Here is a 17,879-nt window from a genome sequence, read left to right on the forward strand (position 1 = left end):
TTTTTTTGCATTTCACATAATTTACAAAATGAGTTTACTGACCAAAGTATTTCTTAAAGACAGTTTTTTCCTAGGAATACTAGAGAACTCTGGTCCTGGGCTTTTTAGTTGTGTTTGCATTATGTGAAGGCACCCAGGAAACACCACATGTTTTGAGGATTTTGTCAAAATAACCTTTGTAGCTGTAATTTCACATGTTGAATACAAAACATTTGTACCAAGTTGCTGATGAACGACCTCCAGACTAAGGTCCCAGTCTTTGAAAACACATGCACACACATTACTTTGAACACTGCGGAATCTCAAGAAAGTCAACATAACCCCTTATAGGTTACAGACAGGAACAGTTTCTCTGAGCAATGCATGAGCTGTGACTCTGCAAAGGCTTGGGTGTAGCTTGATGTTTTAACAATATGTACAGTCAAGTGCCTGTGTTGGCCTGTGAAGAACAGGGATGAGGAATCATTCATGGAAACACATCAATGCATGGCTTGAAGTAGCAGAGGAAATCTTGAAGTGCCGAAGGATATCGCAGGAAATCTTAAAGTACCCAAAGATGGTGCCCACAGAGGAAGAGATACTGCAATCATACTACTGTTTATTTACTGGAAACAATCTTTCAGCTCTACTGTAAAATTAATACATGTCTGCTTACATTTATACCACTGACACTGAGATTCGAAACTTAAAACAAAACTGAGCTAAATCCAGACCTGATGTAAGGTGGTTAGTCAGTCACTGGCTTCAGCACAGGGGTGATCCCATTGCACTCTGACTGAGCCAAATACTCTGTTTGAAAACTGGCAAAACCTCATCCAAGGTGTGAAGAGCCTAAGGATGTATTGCATAAGCATGTCCTTACCAGGCCTCTTAAAAAGCCTTGAGACTATCAAGCCAGCATGGTATAGATGCAATTTCAAGAGAAAAGTAATTCATTGGGACCTAAAAGAGCATCTATAGCCTTAAAAGTGGGGGTGTTGTGGGAATTTTTAAAATCCTTTTCATGAAGTCAGGCTCTGCCAGCAGACTGGGCATCCCTTTGGCCGTTCAGACCTAATACTTGCTGTAAAGGTGCCTGCCGACATCACTGAGGGAGAGGGGTACAAAAGCAGCAGATGGGCCAATAGCAGTGCCTGAATTTGCAGTGAAGCACATGAAGAGCTTGTTGTACAGATGGTGGGCGCAGGGGAACTTGGCAGGGAAATGACACAGCTGCCCAGGCTGTGAGAAAAGCAACAGAGGCCATTCAGAGCCTGGAAGAGACCCATAGCCTACAACTGGTCTCCAAAAAGCAAAGTGAAAAATGTTACGTGGTGCCAGAGAAGAAGTGGAGCTCACTAGGCATGGGCTTGCAGTGCATGACCATAATGAGATCACTTGTCCAGGGCAGACTCAAAAGGGAGAATGAGTGAATTCTGGAATTCAGGAGGGAATTGAAACACATTGAATGTTTCAGGAATTTTTGGATGCTGAAGTGTTTTCTAAAGATCCCTTTGCTACCCAGCTACATTCATCAATTCTTACATCAAAGTTACTGCATCATTATTCACTTGCTGGTGTAAAAGTATATCTGCCTTGTACTCAAACTCTCCCTTGTGTGATTCACCAATATTAGTTGAGTTACATGGGGGATCAGTTTGGCCAGTGGAAACCACTAGATGGATCTCAGAAGTCTGAACTAAGAACAGGAATAGGTGAGATTTCCACCTCTGATGTGCACACTTCTAAATGTCAGGTGCACTGTGCACTGAAACAGGCGAGGAAAGAGGAGACTGCAGGATCACCTGCACAAACACCTCTGGACCATTACACTGCCTACGGCACTGACCCTTCATCACAGGTCACCTTTCTGGGCTGGCTTTCTGCAGAATCCCCAAAAATCTAGTTGTGACCATCAGCACCAGTCTTCATATATGGCACCCGCTTTGGGGTTGAGCTATTCAGAATTGGTTCAAAGACTGAAAACAACAAAACATGACAGGTGTAAGTTACACATCTGCACTCATGTCAGATGAGAAAACACAATTTGCTTGTGCCGTGTTGTCTTACAAGGCTTTGACTTCCAAATGCAGAGCCACACTGCTGCAACTGGTTTTAGCTTCTGTAATTTCTCCCTGTATACAGATACATGCACAGTACTTTTCACACACAGGGAAGATCCTAAGGATACTTTTCATCTTTCCATGAAAAAGCAGCAGTCATGCAAATTAACACCAGCTGAGGGTTCTGTATATCCAGGATAGAGATTTACTTTAACAGTAGTGCTTGTCAGGCTTGACTAATGTTAGGACATAGTTTTATTGTGTTTCTTTTTAAAAAACCATCTTTTTGGTATGAAAATTTCATTGTGTTCTAATATAGCTACATGCTACAGAAGATATTCTGTAGCATATTCTGACAATAAACCAGTCTGGAGAACGTGAATGACCACAAACTGTACTGATTCTATTGCTCTGCTTGCTCTAGACAGAGAAAAATGAATATGTATGTTCTGCTGATGCTGTTACTATGTTTATGAGACGATGAAAGTTGATTCTTCTAAAAGCTGAGCCAAAAAAGGTAAATATGAGTACAGGCCCCCAACCTGAAAAGGTGAAAGCTCTGTATGAATGGCCCTGGAAATTATATTGGGTGATGGTTGGTGACGAGTTACTTAAAGAAGCTTAGTTATTCTCAACAAAGTTATTGTTATCAGAGAAGCACAAGTTGAAAAGCCATTCTGTGGGATCCAGCAAACCCTTAGGTGAAAAAACATTTTGTTGTATCTGTCAAAAAAAAGACAATGCCCTAAAAATATCTCAAAGTCAAAAAAGGCGGACAATAGAACCCATTCAGCTCTACAGCACTGGATCATTCATCTCTTGCCATTCTTCTCCCTCCGGCACCTAACCCGACTGGCATCAATCACTCAGTTCTTTTATCAAAATAGATTCTCCTTCCCAATCATTGTGACCTGTATCAAAGATTACTGCCATTTCTGCCTTTGTTTACCTTTATTCCAATTATTGCACTGGCAACAGGTGCTGTACAAACACACAGTGAGAGGCAATCTTTCTCCTGGGGACCTTGGTTAGACAGGACAGCTGACAGGCAGGAGAGGCCAAGTCCATCCCCAACTTGGGCAGGGATGGGCTCTGCCACCCTGAACGAGGAGCATGTCAGAGCCGGAGGGAAGCCACGTGTACCCAAACCAGGCTCAGTGCCCTCATCTGGTCCTGGCCAGATTATTGTCTATTAACCGTAAGGTAAAACAGTTTGTGTGAGAAAATCCTCTGCAATAGGTTAGAATAAAGCATCATTTTCTGAGCAGACCAGGAATTCTGTCTGCTTTTAGGGATTCTCCACCTCAAAGGAGAACAGGAACGCGTACAGCAGTTGCAAGTTTGCATTTTTAACTTTCGTGCTGTAAAAACCTGACATGCGTAGTCTGTTGTTTTTTTTTTTTTTTACTGCAATATATGAGCCTGTGATGGTCTATTGGAAACAGACCCCTGACTAGGAAATGGAGAGTTTAGATGTTATATACTGCCAGTAATTTATTATTTTGAGATTGGCATATATTTTGGCAAAGTTAGAGCTGGCTGGAGTGATAGTGAGTGATGAAAGATGTTATGGCGGTTGAGAAGTGGCTGAATTCCTTTGTTTCCAGACTTTTCACTTTTTTTTCTAAGGCACAGAATGTTTATATAGCAAGTGTAATATTGTTTTATGAGTATTTGCTGGACCCTGCTAAAACCAAGCATTCAGGCTTTACTCTTTTAACAAAGTGTTTTGTTATGGAATTTCTCTGGATTTTGATGTTTCTACATTAGGGTTAAATCTGGTTGGTCTGTGGGGGCCCTGGGAGAGCAACCCAGAAGTGGGAAACTGTCTGATGTCTAACAGGGTGCACTTCCTCTCCAGAAGGTGATGTGATGGCGGGAAGAGAGAGGACTATTCCTCAACTGGACACGAAGAAGCCATAACATAGAGTCACAGAACATGGGAAAAGGGGCTTTTAAGCTCTGGGAAAACTTTCAGCATGTTAAGAGTTTAACGTCTTTAATGCAAGACCCTGCCTGCCCCTTGTCCGCTCTCTGGGCCACCAGATCCTGCTTGTTTCCCACGTCTCACTGCCATCATCTGGAATACATGAGCACTCATAGCTTCATGGTTATAAACTAGCATTTTTCCTTCCTGGGCATCTCCATTCTCCCCTCCAAGACAGTGGTATATGATGAGCCATGATACACTCAGGAAACACATTTGTGTTTCTGATATTTCTCTGCGCATTTCCTCTACGTTTTTCTCCTCCAAGTCAGCTACCTTCATCATTGGCTTCCTGCCCTCAGCTTGGCCCACTAAACTGTGGATTCAGGCTCCAGCCTTTTTATTTTTACAATAAAGGACAGTCTGTGTACAGAGCTCTGAGCCACAGGATCCAAGGACATTGCAGCAGCACAGAGAAAACTTTAAACCACTAAGAAATGGAAGGTGCTTAAGCACACTCAACTCAGCATTTCATTGCTGTGAGCCATTGCGTCAGGGCTTCCTTCAAGCTGAGTACAAGTAAAAAGAGCAGAGTCTCTACTAAAGCCAGGGAAAAATAACTCCAGACTAACTCACAAAGCTTCATTAGGAACAAGAGAGTAAATTTTCTGATTGTGTCATGCAGCCTGTGCTGTGATAACTTTCTGAGTCCGTATTCTTCTTTTTAGTACTCCACTTTTATGAAGACCTCACATACTGCTTCTAATCTGCTGCAGCCTGCTCACATTATAAGCTTCATAAACTCCTTTTCCCAAGTGGCATTAAGCATTTCCAGTGCTCAAAAAGACAAAGCAAATATTATCTTTCCTGCCCTGGCGGTTCCGAAGAGCATTTAAGCCCATAAGGAAAATGCAGAGGGACACAGCAAAGGAGCTTGCTTCAGAGCAATTCAAGAACAAGCGATATGAACGGTCATCCCTACTAAAATAAAAGACCAAACTGACAGTGGCTTCAACAAGGTAACCAGTATACCTCCAAACTATATTTTTTTTTTTCTTTTTTCAAATTCCTAAACATATATATAGATTTAGCTTAGCACTGTGAGGCCTCAGCTGGAATACTTTCCACAGTTTTGGGCACTGCACTTCAAGAAAGATGTGAACCAACTGGAGATAATCCAGATGAGAGCAACAAGAATGATCAAAGGTCCAGAAAATGTGATGTATGAGGAAAGACCAAAAGAATTGGGTTTGTTTAGACTAGAGAGGAAAAGTCTGAGGGGAGACATGACAACAGTCTTCAGACATGTTAAATACTGCTGCAAAGGGGAAGATAAACTGTTCTCTATTTCTACTGGAAGTAGGCTAAAAAGCAATGGGTTTAAATTATGAGAGCAGAGATTATCAGATTAGACTTTAGTAGAAACTTTCTACTGGTTACAGCAGCTATACCTGAGAAGACATTGCCTATGGAAACTGGGATCCCATAGTTCGAAGTCTGGGTACTGGTACAGTGGGGTCTGCTTTATGGCAGAGGCATGAACAATACGACTGGTCCAAGTACTTTTCAGCTTATTTTCCCCAGTGTTAGGAATAGGAAAAAGGCTGCATGTGAACAGAAGAATTCATTTTTTCTGAAGGAATTTGGATGGGTCAGAGCTGAGTGGTCTTTGAACAGAAGACTAGTTGCAGCCTTAATTACAGAGTTAGTATCACTACCTTATGCCATTACAAACTGTTTGCAACTATCACAGGAAAAAATAAAGTTCTGATTCTTATCTGCTCTAAAGTCCCTGGATTCTATTCCAGTAATGGAGCACTATGTCAAAGCGCCTGAGTGTCAAGAAGCATAACATCCTTAACATTGTAAAACATACCATCCAGTAATAGATTTCTGTGAACTCTGTTATATAGAAAGATTTAATACAGGAAGGAACCCAAACATGTGACACTTTGTTAGAAAGTAGAAGATTACATAGTACAACATGTATTTTGGAATGAATTTACAATAGATTTTAACTATAAAATAGAATCAAAGAAAAAACAGTTGAAACTAAGACAAATGCAGGGTGAATTGAGACAAAGTGCCTGACTGATAATTCCAGAGATAATTGGGAATGTAAGTTAGCACTTCCGAGATCCCTTGTTTCAATAGGTGGCTTTTTGTTTCTGCTTCTGCTTCTTTGTCTGCTTTCCATTTCTAAAGGAAAAAAAAAAAAAAAGGCAAGATTGCAAAAGCCAGCTTTTTCCTCAGTTTCTTTGGTGCTTTTTGCTAAGCAGCTTTGGAGCTACAAAGGTTCACAGTCTTTCAGACATAAACTCATACCCTAGAAGTGTTTACAATGGAAAAAAGAATCCTTAAAATATATGACCACATAGAGAATCATATGGGATCTGCTGACAATACATCTCCAGATGTCTGCATCCTGGTAGGGGCTGTGCATGAAGAGGCCTCCATCCTCAGACAGGTGTAGGTCACTGGGTCTGTGGAAATACTGGTTTGGTTTGGAGCTGCTATACGTACTGGCTTCTGAGGAGAGAATTCTGCAGAGGAGGAACTGTCTTTTTTGTATGAATGTTTCCAGGGCACAAACTCAAGGTTTAGAAGGAGTACTGTGATACGTATATCGTCAGTCGGATGACAGAGCTTCCTCTGAAGTTGATGACAGTGTTGACAGTGATCATTTCCAAGTCCAACTGAATAGTACGGGGCCCCTTCACGGGGCGGGTCATCACCAGGGTAGCACTGATCGGTCCCGTTTGCTGTGCGCAAAACAAGAGGAAGCAGGTGAGATTTTCAGAAATGGCTTTTGAAAACTATTGTCTCAGGTGAACCCACATTATGCCCATGGTCTCTGAGCAGCCAAAACAACGCTGTTTTCTGCTGAATTATTAGAAGTGACTGCAATTCATGGGAGAGCTTCATTTCATCATTTGGCTCCATTTCAGTGTTTTGCATGAACTATCACCTTTTACAGTTTGTAAAGCCTTTGGGAGCCTCTATAAAAGGAGCTGTTGAACATAGAAATTTGCTATTGAACATAGAAATTTACTATTGTCCAAGTGCAACAAGATGAAAACATGGATTTAGGGTATGCACAAGCAGTGACACCATTTTTTGGCGTGTGTGAGATATTATCTTATTTGATGTAAAGAGCACCATTAGTTTGAAGTAGTGAACACCAAAATGGGGTTATATTAACAGAACTTGAGAACAGATGTGAACACGATTGGGGTTTGCTGTATAATTGAATCAATTAACGTCACAAAACATTACTCTCTGAAAAGAGTTTTAAATATGTGAAGGCTCTTCAGACAATCTGTCCTTTAGTAAGTGGAAGCAGACCTTTGAAACGTCTGTCCAGAACAGTGGATTGTGAGCGTATAAAAATCAGAGCTTCTGATGTTAAAACCCCAGTAGCAGCCATTGCCCAGGGACCGTTCCCCCAGTGCCGTGTTCTGCTGCGCACTGCTCGGCCCCTTCCCACAGCCACCAGCTCTGGCTGCCAACCTGATATGTGGCTGGAAAAGCACAGCCTGTGCAAGCAGAGTGTTGGAGGTGATGAATGGGAGCGGGATAAATAAATATAAGAAAACTCACAAACTCTGAGCAACAACACGGGTTGCTGGAGCCTTAGCATCTGGTGGTTTGACCCAGGTGTGGAGAAAAGGTCAATGGGATCAGTAATGACTTTGCCACAGGAAAGATCTTGTGAGATGTAACTGATCATTCTCAAACCACTTGTCATTTTAGAATTTTGAAACATCATATTTTTCTTTTTTTTTTTTTTTAACAGTGAGAATCTGAGGCTCTTGGGAGAAATGTGTATTGGAATCTAATGAAATCTGTCATGCTACCAGTTTCTGTGAGGCATGGGAACTGTCAATAGCCACTGATCATCACTTAATGTGAATATCAAAGCCAGGTTTTGCCTAGGTGTAAAAATCAACCTTCTGAACACCACCATCCCTGGAGGCTGTGCCCTGTTCTGTGCAGACACCGCCCATCACTCCACTTGTCAGAGGTGCTGTGAAGATGATTGGGGAACAGAGACAGTTTTTGATGAAGAATTAGATTTGAAAAAAAAAAAAAGAGTAGTTGTGTTTCTCTAGCAATATCTACATAAAGTGTGTGTTCTCAGTCAAAAAACCCCACATAACAAATAAAAGCAAAGAACCCAGAAAGTCAGTTCTTGGGTAAAGGTTTGTGTTTTTTTTCCCTACTGTTTTGGTTTTCAGGTTTTTCATTTTCCAATGAAGAGTTAAAAAAAAATCCCAACTACAACAACAACAAAAAAAAACCCAAACCAAAAACCCAACCAAAACCAAGAAGAAATATTGGCTCTTTCAGTGGCAAGTACTGATTGTTCATCAAATAAAAAAAGGTTTGGCACAATAGTTTCTCTTGAGCACAAGAGACATGAGCTATTCTTAGGCAGGGGTACAGCCCTGGACTCTCCTGAACCTGATGTCTCATCAGACAAGCGTATTTGCTTTGGGTAGGTTACCCTCCTGAAAGAGCCAGCAGCCCCTGCAGATCAACACACTGCTCTGCATGTGTGTAGAAAAGCCTCATACTGAAAGTTTAAATGATATTCATTAAAAACTGTGTTCTGCTATCAGAAGGATATTCAGCTAACAAGAAGATACTCCCTATTTTCTTTCAATGAGCTCCAGACTTACCCGCATGTAGAATTCCCTGCCTTCGTTCCCTGATTTGATTTGGAAGATGTAATAGGCTCCAGGGTAGCGAGTTGTTGCTTGCATCTGAAAGATGTCCGAAGGCACAGACCGCCCGGACACCACGTCCATCACTCTGTACAAGACGGTGAATGGTTGATCTCTGCATCCGGGGTTTTCAGCTGGACACATGCAGCGGCTAATTGTCAGAGAGAGGATTGTCATCAGGGGTTACAAACTGCTGTAATATTTGAGTCTTTATATGCAAATACAGCTGCATGAATAAATAAACAAAAATGTTGTTGACCAGCTAAAAGAATAAATGAAACTTGTAATGAATTTTCTCACTTTTGGTATTCTCTGTGCTGCTACTTTGACCTACCTAGATCCCTGCCTTCTTTTTCTTGTCTTCTAGGCAAAAATATCTTGGCATCCTTTTCTCCTTAGATCGCCTGAAAATCTGTACTTTTTTTAAAGCAGCTCTGCAGGTATAGAACACCTGGTATGTGTTTATTCTGATAGTAATTGAAACTGAACTGTCCCCAAAATAATGCTGATTATTGCTTCATTTCACTGATTGTGAAAATGTTGTAGTCATTGCTTAACAATCTTTTATATATTACATGAAATATACAGTGAGGCGTCCTGGATCAAACCCAGGACTTTTGATCATCCTCATTGCTCTTTATGAACCTTTGTCCAGTTATATTTCTTTTGAGAGGATGCGAAGGAACTGCACAGTCTTGAAGATATAGTTACACAATGGCACATGCTGTAAGGATATTCTCTACCTATTAACACCTCAAATTCAGATTGCTTTTCTGAACTCTAGTGAGTACTGCAGGTCACGGAACTATCCGTAACAATGCTCAAATCTGAGTTTGGAAGGATTATGATCACATCAGTGCTCTTTATTTAATTTGTGAATTTGGGATTGTCTTTTTACTTTACATTCACCTAGACTGAATTTCGTCTTCCATTTTTATTGCACAGTCATTGAGACTTCCCATGCAGTTCTTTTCTGCCCACCCTTTTCTCTACTGTGCTCAGATATTGTTGCAGACTTTGCCCATCTCGTAGTTTAGCCTTTTTTCCAGGTTGTTTACAAATATATTAGACAAAGTAGGTCCAGCTCAGACCTCTGCAGAACTTCACTGTGAAAGTCATCAATTTGATACTATACGCTATTTATTTTTTGTTTACAAATACATAAAGGGTAAGTGTCATGAGGATGGAGCCAGGCTCTTTTCGGTGACAACCAATGGTAGGACAAGGGGTTCAAACTGGAACACAAAAGGTTGCACTTGAATTTGAAAAGAAACTTCTTCTCAGTGACAGAGCACTGGAACAGGCTGCCCAGGGGGGTTGTGGAGTCTCTTTCTCTGGAGACATTCAAAACCCGCCTGGACACATTCCTGTGTAACCTCATCTGGGTGTTCCTGCTCCAGCAGGGGGATTGGACTGGATGATCTTTCGAGGTCCCTTCCAATCCCTAACATTCTGTGATTCTGTGCCAGGGACTCCCACAGCTGCTTCATTTCCATAATAACCCTATGTAGGGTTCTTTTCAGCAACCTTTGGAAATCCAAACAGACTGCATCAGCCCATGTGCCCATGTCCCATGCTGCTGATTTCTTCAGAGAACTCTACTTTTGTTGTGAGGTAGGATGTCCCGTTATAAAACCACGTTGGGAAAGTTACTGGAAAAGAGTTGGGTCGTTTTGCCTTCTTTTTCTGTAATCTCCACTACTGACACCGATTTTAGACAGTTCATCTGGCATGTCCCCCATAAAAAGGCTCCTGGCATTGCAAACACCCAATTCCTTCCACAGAAAACACAGATGCAGGGAATCCACTTGGCTTTTATACTGACCACTTCTAGACATATGCCACAAATTAAATGCAGTCACATCTAGACGAGAGCCAAAGCCACCAAAAACAAAGCTTAAAGATCAAAAGTTCTGGTGCAAGCTGATCTGTGAGGACTCTGTAGTTGGGCTCTGGGGAATTTAGATATACAGGTTTCAGATATTTCAACTTCCAGTTTATGACTCTACCACCTCTGAAGGTAGATAAGCCCAGAACTGGAAGAACAGAGTGTGTCCGTTCCTCAGCTGCCCTAGTTCAGAAAGCAATGTAAAGACATGAATAAATTATAATGGAAAGAAGCTGATTCTTCATCTGTTGCCTTTCTATAAAATAGTTTAGGCTACCAAGTAACCCCAAGTAACTGGATTTAGTGCAAACACTATAGATTAAAAATTATGGTCTACAATATATAAGGAATTGTCTGGAGCTGAAATACTATTTTGAGCTCCAGGCAAGTATCTACAAAAATGTAAAAGAAACAGGCAATTTTTAGAAATTCGGAATTTATTTTTTCACTTGCTCAAATGATTCCCAATTTAGACAGTAACAGTGCTAACAGCCCCATCCAGATATATCCAGTTTCTGGATAAGGCAAATCAGTCTGTGGACTTTTAATCACTTTTAACCTTTGAACAGTAGGAAACTACTTGTATCCTGCTATAGCTATCGTCTCATGTTTTAGAGTACTTCGCAGACATCAGGGAGTTAACATTTACAGGAAATACTCATGCTAACAAACAGGCTTAATCTGAGTGTATATGAAGTCAGAAATGTAAGTAAATATCTTTTATTACATTACAAACCTTGCTGTTTTCTCTACCCACTGATAAGTGTTTTTCCAGTCTAACTTCTCACACATCTGAGTATCATATCATATCCCACCTGGTGACCTGGTAAGGAATTGCAATTTATTATTTTTATAAAGCTTACCAATGGTAAATGCAGCAACAGCATGTATGTATAGCTCTCTAGACACATTTCATGGCTGTGTTGTAAAAATGTAGCTTATTTGGTTTACTCTAGATATGCTTCACACGGATAGCTTTTGTGGCTCTGGGTGTGTTACTCACTTCTCGTTAATCTGAATATAAGGATCCTCACATCTTACTGGGTCTAAACATTTATATTCTCCTGGGATATTGAAACATGTTTGCTGTGGAGTGCAGGTGAAGTTTCTGGTTTCACATTCATTGATATCTAAAACACAAGAAACAAGAGAAAGGGAAATATGTGCAAGACACCACTCTTACAAAACAGTTTCCATCTAAGGACTTGCCCCCAAATTCATAACACTTTTGCACCATGAGAAGTGACCTTTGAATAACTGGCCTCTCTTTTAAGATCAGTTTTTACTCCATTCATTTCTGCTTATTGGAGTGCTGCCATATGCTAAGTACTGCAAAAACTAGGAAATAAATTGACTGCTCAAGCTCTCTGACCTTAGAGAAAGGGGAAAGCTAAAGAGAGATGTGCAGCAGAGAGGAGAGCATCTGAGGGCTTTTCTGTGTAGCTGCTTGTTAGTCAGTAAAGTCTTACACCAACGCACCAGTTGACCTCATTGGCACTATTCACGTGATGACATTCTTACCAGAGTTACATAATTGGCCCCTGTGAGTATTTCACTGTGCAATGTCAGGACCAAGCATCTCAATTCTTGAAAAGCTCTTTCCAGACACAAGACTTATTTTCCGGGCCCCTGGGGTCTTAATCAGTGCAGGAATGTTCTTACCTTGGCAGCTTCTGCTATCGTCAAGCAAGTTATAGCCCGAAGGACAGATACAGTAGTAAGAACCAGGCCCATTCACACATTCGTGCTGGCAGAGGAACTCTGAGAAGCTGCATTCGTCCATGTCTGCAGTGGTAAAACAAAGTTTAGTGTCTTTGGCTTTACGGTCAAAAGAGCAGTCCCACAGGCAGGTGACCATCCAGATAATATGCCTGTCACCCCAGCTGGAGGTTGGCACCCTTCAGCTCCCCAGAGATCTTCAGCAATGTCGCAAAATGCTATACACATTCTTGGTTAAACATTTTTCTCCCAGGGAAACCAAAGTTTCTGCTGAATACAATGCATCTTTTATTTATATGTATTTCGTTTTGAATACCTGTCACCAGTTGGACATGTTTTCAGTTGTGTTTTACGTCACAGATAGAGCAACTCCAACAACAAAGCTGCAACTGTAATTTGAAAGGAGAGACTTGGCGGTGGGGTTTCTTTTTTTTTCTTTTTTTTCTGGAGAGCAAACTTCCCTTTCCCAGGGCCACATGGGTCCCAGCAGAACTCCTGCAGCCAGCTCTGGCTGTTTTATGTTTCTTAACCTCTAGCCAGTTACTTCCAAGGCATTCCAGCAAGACTACAGAGCTCATCCCAGGGTCAGACCTACTGGAAGGCCCAGCCATGTCCCAGATACCCAGGAAGCTGAGCAGTCTGTGCAATCTCTGATGGCAAGCAGAAATTGTGCTCTTTTACCCTTGCACTTATGAATTGACCAGTCGTGTTCTGCAGAACTGTGCTCGAGTGAGAAAGACGAACTTCAGAGCTGCACATGGCTGACTGCAGAGAAAACACATGCAAAGGCACTAGACTGAGGGAGGCTGCAGTTAATCATTTCCTTATTTCCCTATTCAGGGGAAGAAAGAAACAAGGGCCAGAGCCTCAGCCAGGAACTCCCAAGTTCTTATTCCCAGCTCTGACATGTTGACTCTCCCAGGCAAGTCACTTTTACTCTTCAGACTGAATTTCTCTTTCTTCTAAATTGGGCTCAGTCCATTTATCCACTTTTAGTGTTTTGTGCAGATGAATTGAAAAGTATTTGAAGTCCAAATATTTTTTAAATGGGTTTATTGATGCAACCCCATTATCAAAATGGTGATGAAAGGAACTCCACACCTACATAATCCTGTTATTGTCCAACTTTTCCCAGAGAGTTCACTGAAAAAAACACCTTCCTGACAAAACATGGACCAAGGGCTGACTCCTTAAAGGGACCAAGATATCACCCATCGCCTTGAGGTGTCCTAGCCCAGACTTCCAGCACATCAGATTCGTATAACCGGTGCTCAGCTGCTGCCAAGTGCTGGAAGGACTTAAAGCCCTGAGGGTCCTACATGTTTGCTGCTGAGCCCACACAGGACAGACACACCTTTGCTGTTCCTAAACCCTTCTGACATGCTGCTGACTACCTGCAGAGGACAAGATGTTCAGCATTTCAGAGAACATCTAATGCACATGCAAGGCTTCTGTGATCAGAAAATAACACCAGTGTTGGGAAAGCCTGGTTGAAATCTCTGACTCCTTGAACTGGGGCAGGGATTTATCCCTTCTTCTAGGTAAGACATCTGCTAGGCCATGGACTGTTGAAGCACATCTGGATCCTAGTGTCTCGCAGGCATGTCTCCTAATAAGGCATTCCCTTTGCAAACCTCAGTGATGTCTAGTGATTGGTTGGGAAGTGAAAGAAGCTCGTCCAGATAAATTTGGTCTGCTTTGACAAGTATTTTCTCACACAGACTTGTCAAGAAAAGGTTTTCTGCTCTAAATATGAGTGATGGAAAGTCCCTTTTGCTGGTTTAACTCTGAGACATGAATGAGGCTCAAGTACTACTTTTTCTGTCACCATTTTGTACTGGCAAAGTTTATGTGGCATTGCATTGAGCTTAACTGGTTGAGGCCCGCAACTAGCTCAGGAGAACATGGAAGGTGCAGGAGTCTAACTTAAAAGCAGAAAATCCATCAGAAAGCAGAAAACTTACATTAGGTGTTGCAGCTCTAAATGTTAAATGCATGAGACTCTTTAGATATATGTCTTTGTTCTTTTCCCTATAATAAGGAGGTTTGCAGGGAAGAACAGCTTTGGAAACACTACTCTATACACATACTGCATATCACATGTCTTTTCACTCAGAAACAGCATGTTAGATCTGTTTACTGTAAAGTAAAATACAAGTATTTTCCAGTGCGTTTTTCTTTCCAAGAAATATTCACTGGATTCTCTAATTTTACCAGGCTCTGGGAACATTAAGCACAGAAATAAATTTTGCCTTCAATTAAAATAAAGCAATAAAACGAAAACAAAAACAAGGGAGGAAAAATTACGGTGACATTAGCACAGTTTCTACTGCTATCTGCTGAACAGATTAGCAATAGCTGTACTAAGAAACCATATACAGTTTCTGAAGTGTAGCCAAAGCTCTACAGGGGAAACTGGGGAAGGTTTCAGGCAGAAGCATGCAATTGTAAGAGCAAGAGGAATACATGCATTCAACAGACAACTGGAAAAGTGCTTTATATAAAGTATTTCTTCAATCATGGAAGAATGTTCTAGGACAGTCCCTGCTTTACTTGCTCTGATAAACCTTCCTGTTCAGCATTTAGGAGGTGTTTCCTTATTTTTTTCTGTTATCTTGGTGCTTTTTAATATTTAGCTTATTTCTTTAAACCCATGTGCAGCCCTCCTCCACTGTGCTTTTCTGGGTGTTTGCTGTGTGCTTTAACTGGAAAGAAGATGATATGAGTTGCAGCTCTCCTGGTGCTAACCGTGGACCAAGGCAAAAACTTTTTAAAAGGCATGTACAAAACAATACATTGGAAAAAGAAAACTTAATAGCATTGCAGAAAACAAAACAGTAAATAACTAAAGACAGTTACCACTGCAGTTAACTCCATCAGCTTCCAGTTCGTAGCCAGGTTCACAGCGGCAGAGAAAAGAGCCGTAGGTATTGACACAGGTCTGAGTGCAAGGGTTTTCACTTGTACATTCATTCACATCTACAGGAAACCAACACCCAATATATCAGTTATTTCACCCCAAACTCTATTTTGAATTCATTACTGTAAAGTATTTCAAAGAGATTAGCTGTACAGTCAAAATGATTTGTTCTGAAAAAAGTATAACCAAGTCGGTATTATTTATTGGGATTCAAGCTGATGCCTGGAAATAGCATGTTGGAAGCACAACAGTGCGTGGAAATGAAGCATTTTGGGAATGTCTTCAATTGCAAAAATAACATGGAAGATGGGATGAAATATTTATTACAAATGCTTCTGTCTTTATCCTGCAATTTAAAAACCTTTGAACTGATTTTGTCATAACAGACCTGAGACAAAATGCAGCAGGATGTACCTGGGGAAGAGAATGCAATGATGAATTGTTCTTATGGAAACCTAGAGCTATGAAAAAAAGGTTTTGGGTTTTTTTTCCTTTTAGGCCATCAGCAGCTTCTGGAAACACCTCACACAATTAGCACAGAGCATTTCTTGGAGGAAAACCTAGGGAGAGGTTTTATGAAGAGGTTGTGTTGACTTTGATTCAGGTAGCACATCACAGCAAAAGGTCTTCAGGACTTGAGTCTGGAGCTTGGGAGACAGATATAATTTGCTGACCTGACAGAGTTTTTCTGTCTCAGGTGGGTCACACAGGCTTGGATTTTAAAAGTAACTTCAGAACTTAAACTCTCTGTAATATAATTGAATTGTGTAACCCTATATTTTAGAGGGCTTGGGCTTCTGTGCATATTTCTCCTGATACACTGGTCACGTTGCACATGTACACCTCCAAGGTACTGGAAAGCTACAAAAATACCTCATGACAAACCTATGAACATTTTCAAAAACGATGTTGGGAAAGATACGTGTATTCAAAAAACAAAGCAAGTTTTAGGGGTTGGGGCCAAAAACTTCGGTCATGGTTTAACATACACGGTACCTTGGCATGATCTTCCGTCATCATTAAGGGTAAAGCCTGGGTTGCATGTGCAGGAGTAGGAACCGGGCACATTGGCACACAGCTGCTGGCAGTAGCCGTAGCGACATTCGTCTATATCTACAGATGGGAAAGATGGAAGGTAAAGTGGTTTGTATTTTCACATGCAGATACAAAGCAGCAAACACATTGGGTCAACAGTACCAATAACAGCATACTGGTTACAGCCAAACTTTCAGGTGTTCAGACCCAGAGTAATTGTTAAAATATATCTCTACCCAAAATAATCCCGTAATGTGTTTTTATCCACAGCTGACATCTATCAGTATGTCCTATGAACTGATTGTCATTGTTGTGAACTGAATGTGATGTCATCAGGAAACCCAGAGTCAGTCCTTTGAGCAATTACTTTGAAGGACACCTGATAGCTGACACAGCCCGTCAACACAAGCACAGCCAACATTTTTTTGTCAAAATCAAGATAGAAACCTTTTTTACCTCCACATACACCAAAGCTACTCACTGGAAAAGCAAGAACTATTTGTTACTAAATACTTTTTTTTTTTTTTAGAGAGGATATTATTTAAAGATTATTTTTTTTTTCCCAATAGGCACATTAGCATTTCATATGACTTTTTAATAAGTTATAGACTGTAAAATGTAAACAGTACATTTACTGCCAAAACAGCAGTTTTCGCCAAAATGCAGCTTTAGAAATACATGCAACTGAGTGTTACAAGCACAAGAAAACGCTATAGGGTACATATGCTGGTAAGTGCTAGAAGAATTTTGCTTCTTGACTAGGAACTGGAATGAAACACCAGGAGTAGTTATCCTTTCCAAGGCTTAACATATCTTTTGGTATTAACTGGCTTTTGATTTATGGAGATTATTTTAAAATGGCTACTCTCAAAGCTTTGAAGTTATGATTGTGCAGTAGAAAACCAAGTGTATTATCTCCAGTCGGTTTGCCAGAAGGAACAAAGCAGGAAGGTACAGGTTTTGGTGAAATTACACCCACTGTAGGTGCCAACAGATGTAAAAATCAAAATAACAGTATCCTCCCTACGGTTCACACGTATACATATATATCTACATTAATTCCAGCAGTTCATTATTTGTTAGCTAAATTGGCTGCTTCCTGTTTTAGTGTTAAATATAAAGAACATGTTGAAGAACTAAATTCTTGAACAACTTGAACATTTACATGATGGAGTAATATCACAAAAACAACAATGTTGTGAATCTGTTGTAGAAGTAGTTACATCCTGCAATTCAACCTTATGTTGTTGGCCTCATTGAGATAATTTTGCCATAGAAAGTCTCAGGAAACCATTGTGAAAATTTCAATAGTCTTGGAAATACTGTCTGTATAAAATAACAGGGACACTGACACTTTACCCTTAATAGCTTTTATAGTATTTCCCACTGCATTCTAAATAGTAAGACAACCCAAAGGCCAGGGTCGGCTAAGGTATGTACACCAGTAGTAGATTTGGCCTAAATCCTGGAAAAAGTGACATAGGTTTTAAGTAAATTAATAACTCATTTAACGGACATAATGCATTACTTTAAACACATGCTTTGTCTTTTGCATGACTTTTATCTCAAGAGCACAACATTTTGAGGATAAGGACTTTTTCTTCTTGTGGGTGGGTCCTGT

At 40.7% G+C, this 17,879-nt stretch overlaps 1 protein-coding gene across 1 annotated transcript in view; it reads right to left on the reverse strand.

Moving 5' to 3' along the window:
* Nucleotides 1-576: 576 nt before the first annotated feature.
* FBLN5 (fibulin 5) overlaps nt 577-17,879 on the reverse strand; it is a 52,703-nt gene continuing 35,400 nt past the window's right edge. The window contains exons 6-11 of the mRNA XM_065838559.2: nt 16,220-16,336; nt 15,163-15,282; nt 12,247-12,369; nt 11,588-11,714; nt 8,652-8,847; nt 577-6,731 (exon numbers count right to left, since the gene is read on the reverse strand). Coding sequence (XP_065694631.1) covers nt 6,570-6,731; nt 8,652-8,847; nt 11,588-11,714; nt 12,247-12,369; nt 15,163-15,282; nt 16,220-16,336 — 845 coding nt within the window. The 3' untranslated portion in view covers nt 577-6,569. The remainder of the gene's footprint in view (nt 6,732-8,651; nt 8,848-11,587; nt 11,715-12,246; nt 12,370-15,162; nt 15,283-16,219; nt 16,337-17,879) is intronic.

Source organism: Patagioenas fasciata, chromosome 5 (genome assembly GCF_037038585.1).
Source record: "Patagioenas fasciata isolate bPatFas1 chromosome 5, bPatFas1.hap1, whole genome shotgun sequence".
In the NCBI taxonomy this organism is placed as follows: Eukaryota; Metazoa; Chordata; class Aves; order Columbiformes; family Columbidae; genus Patagioenas; species Patagioenas fasciata.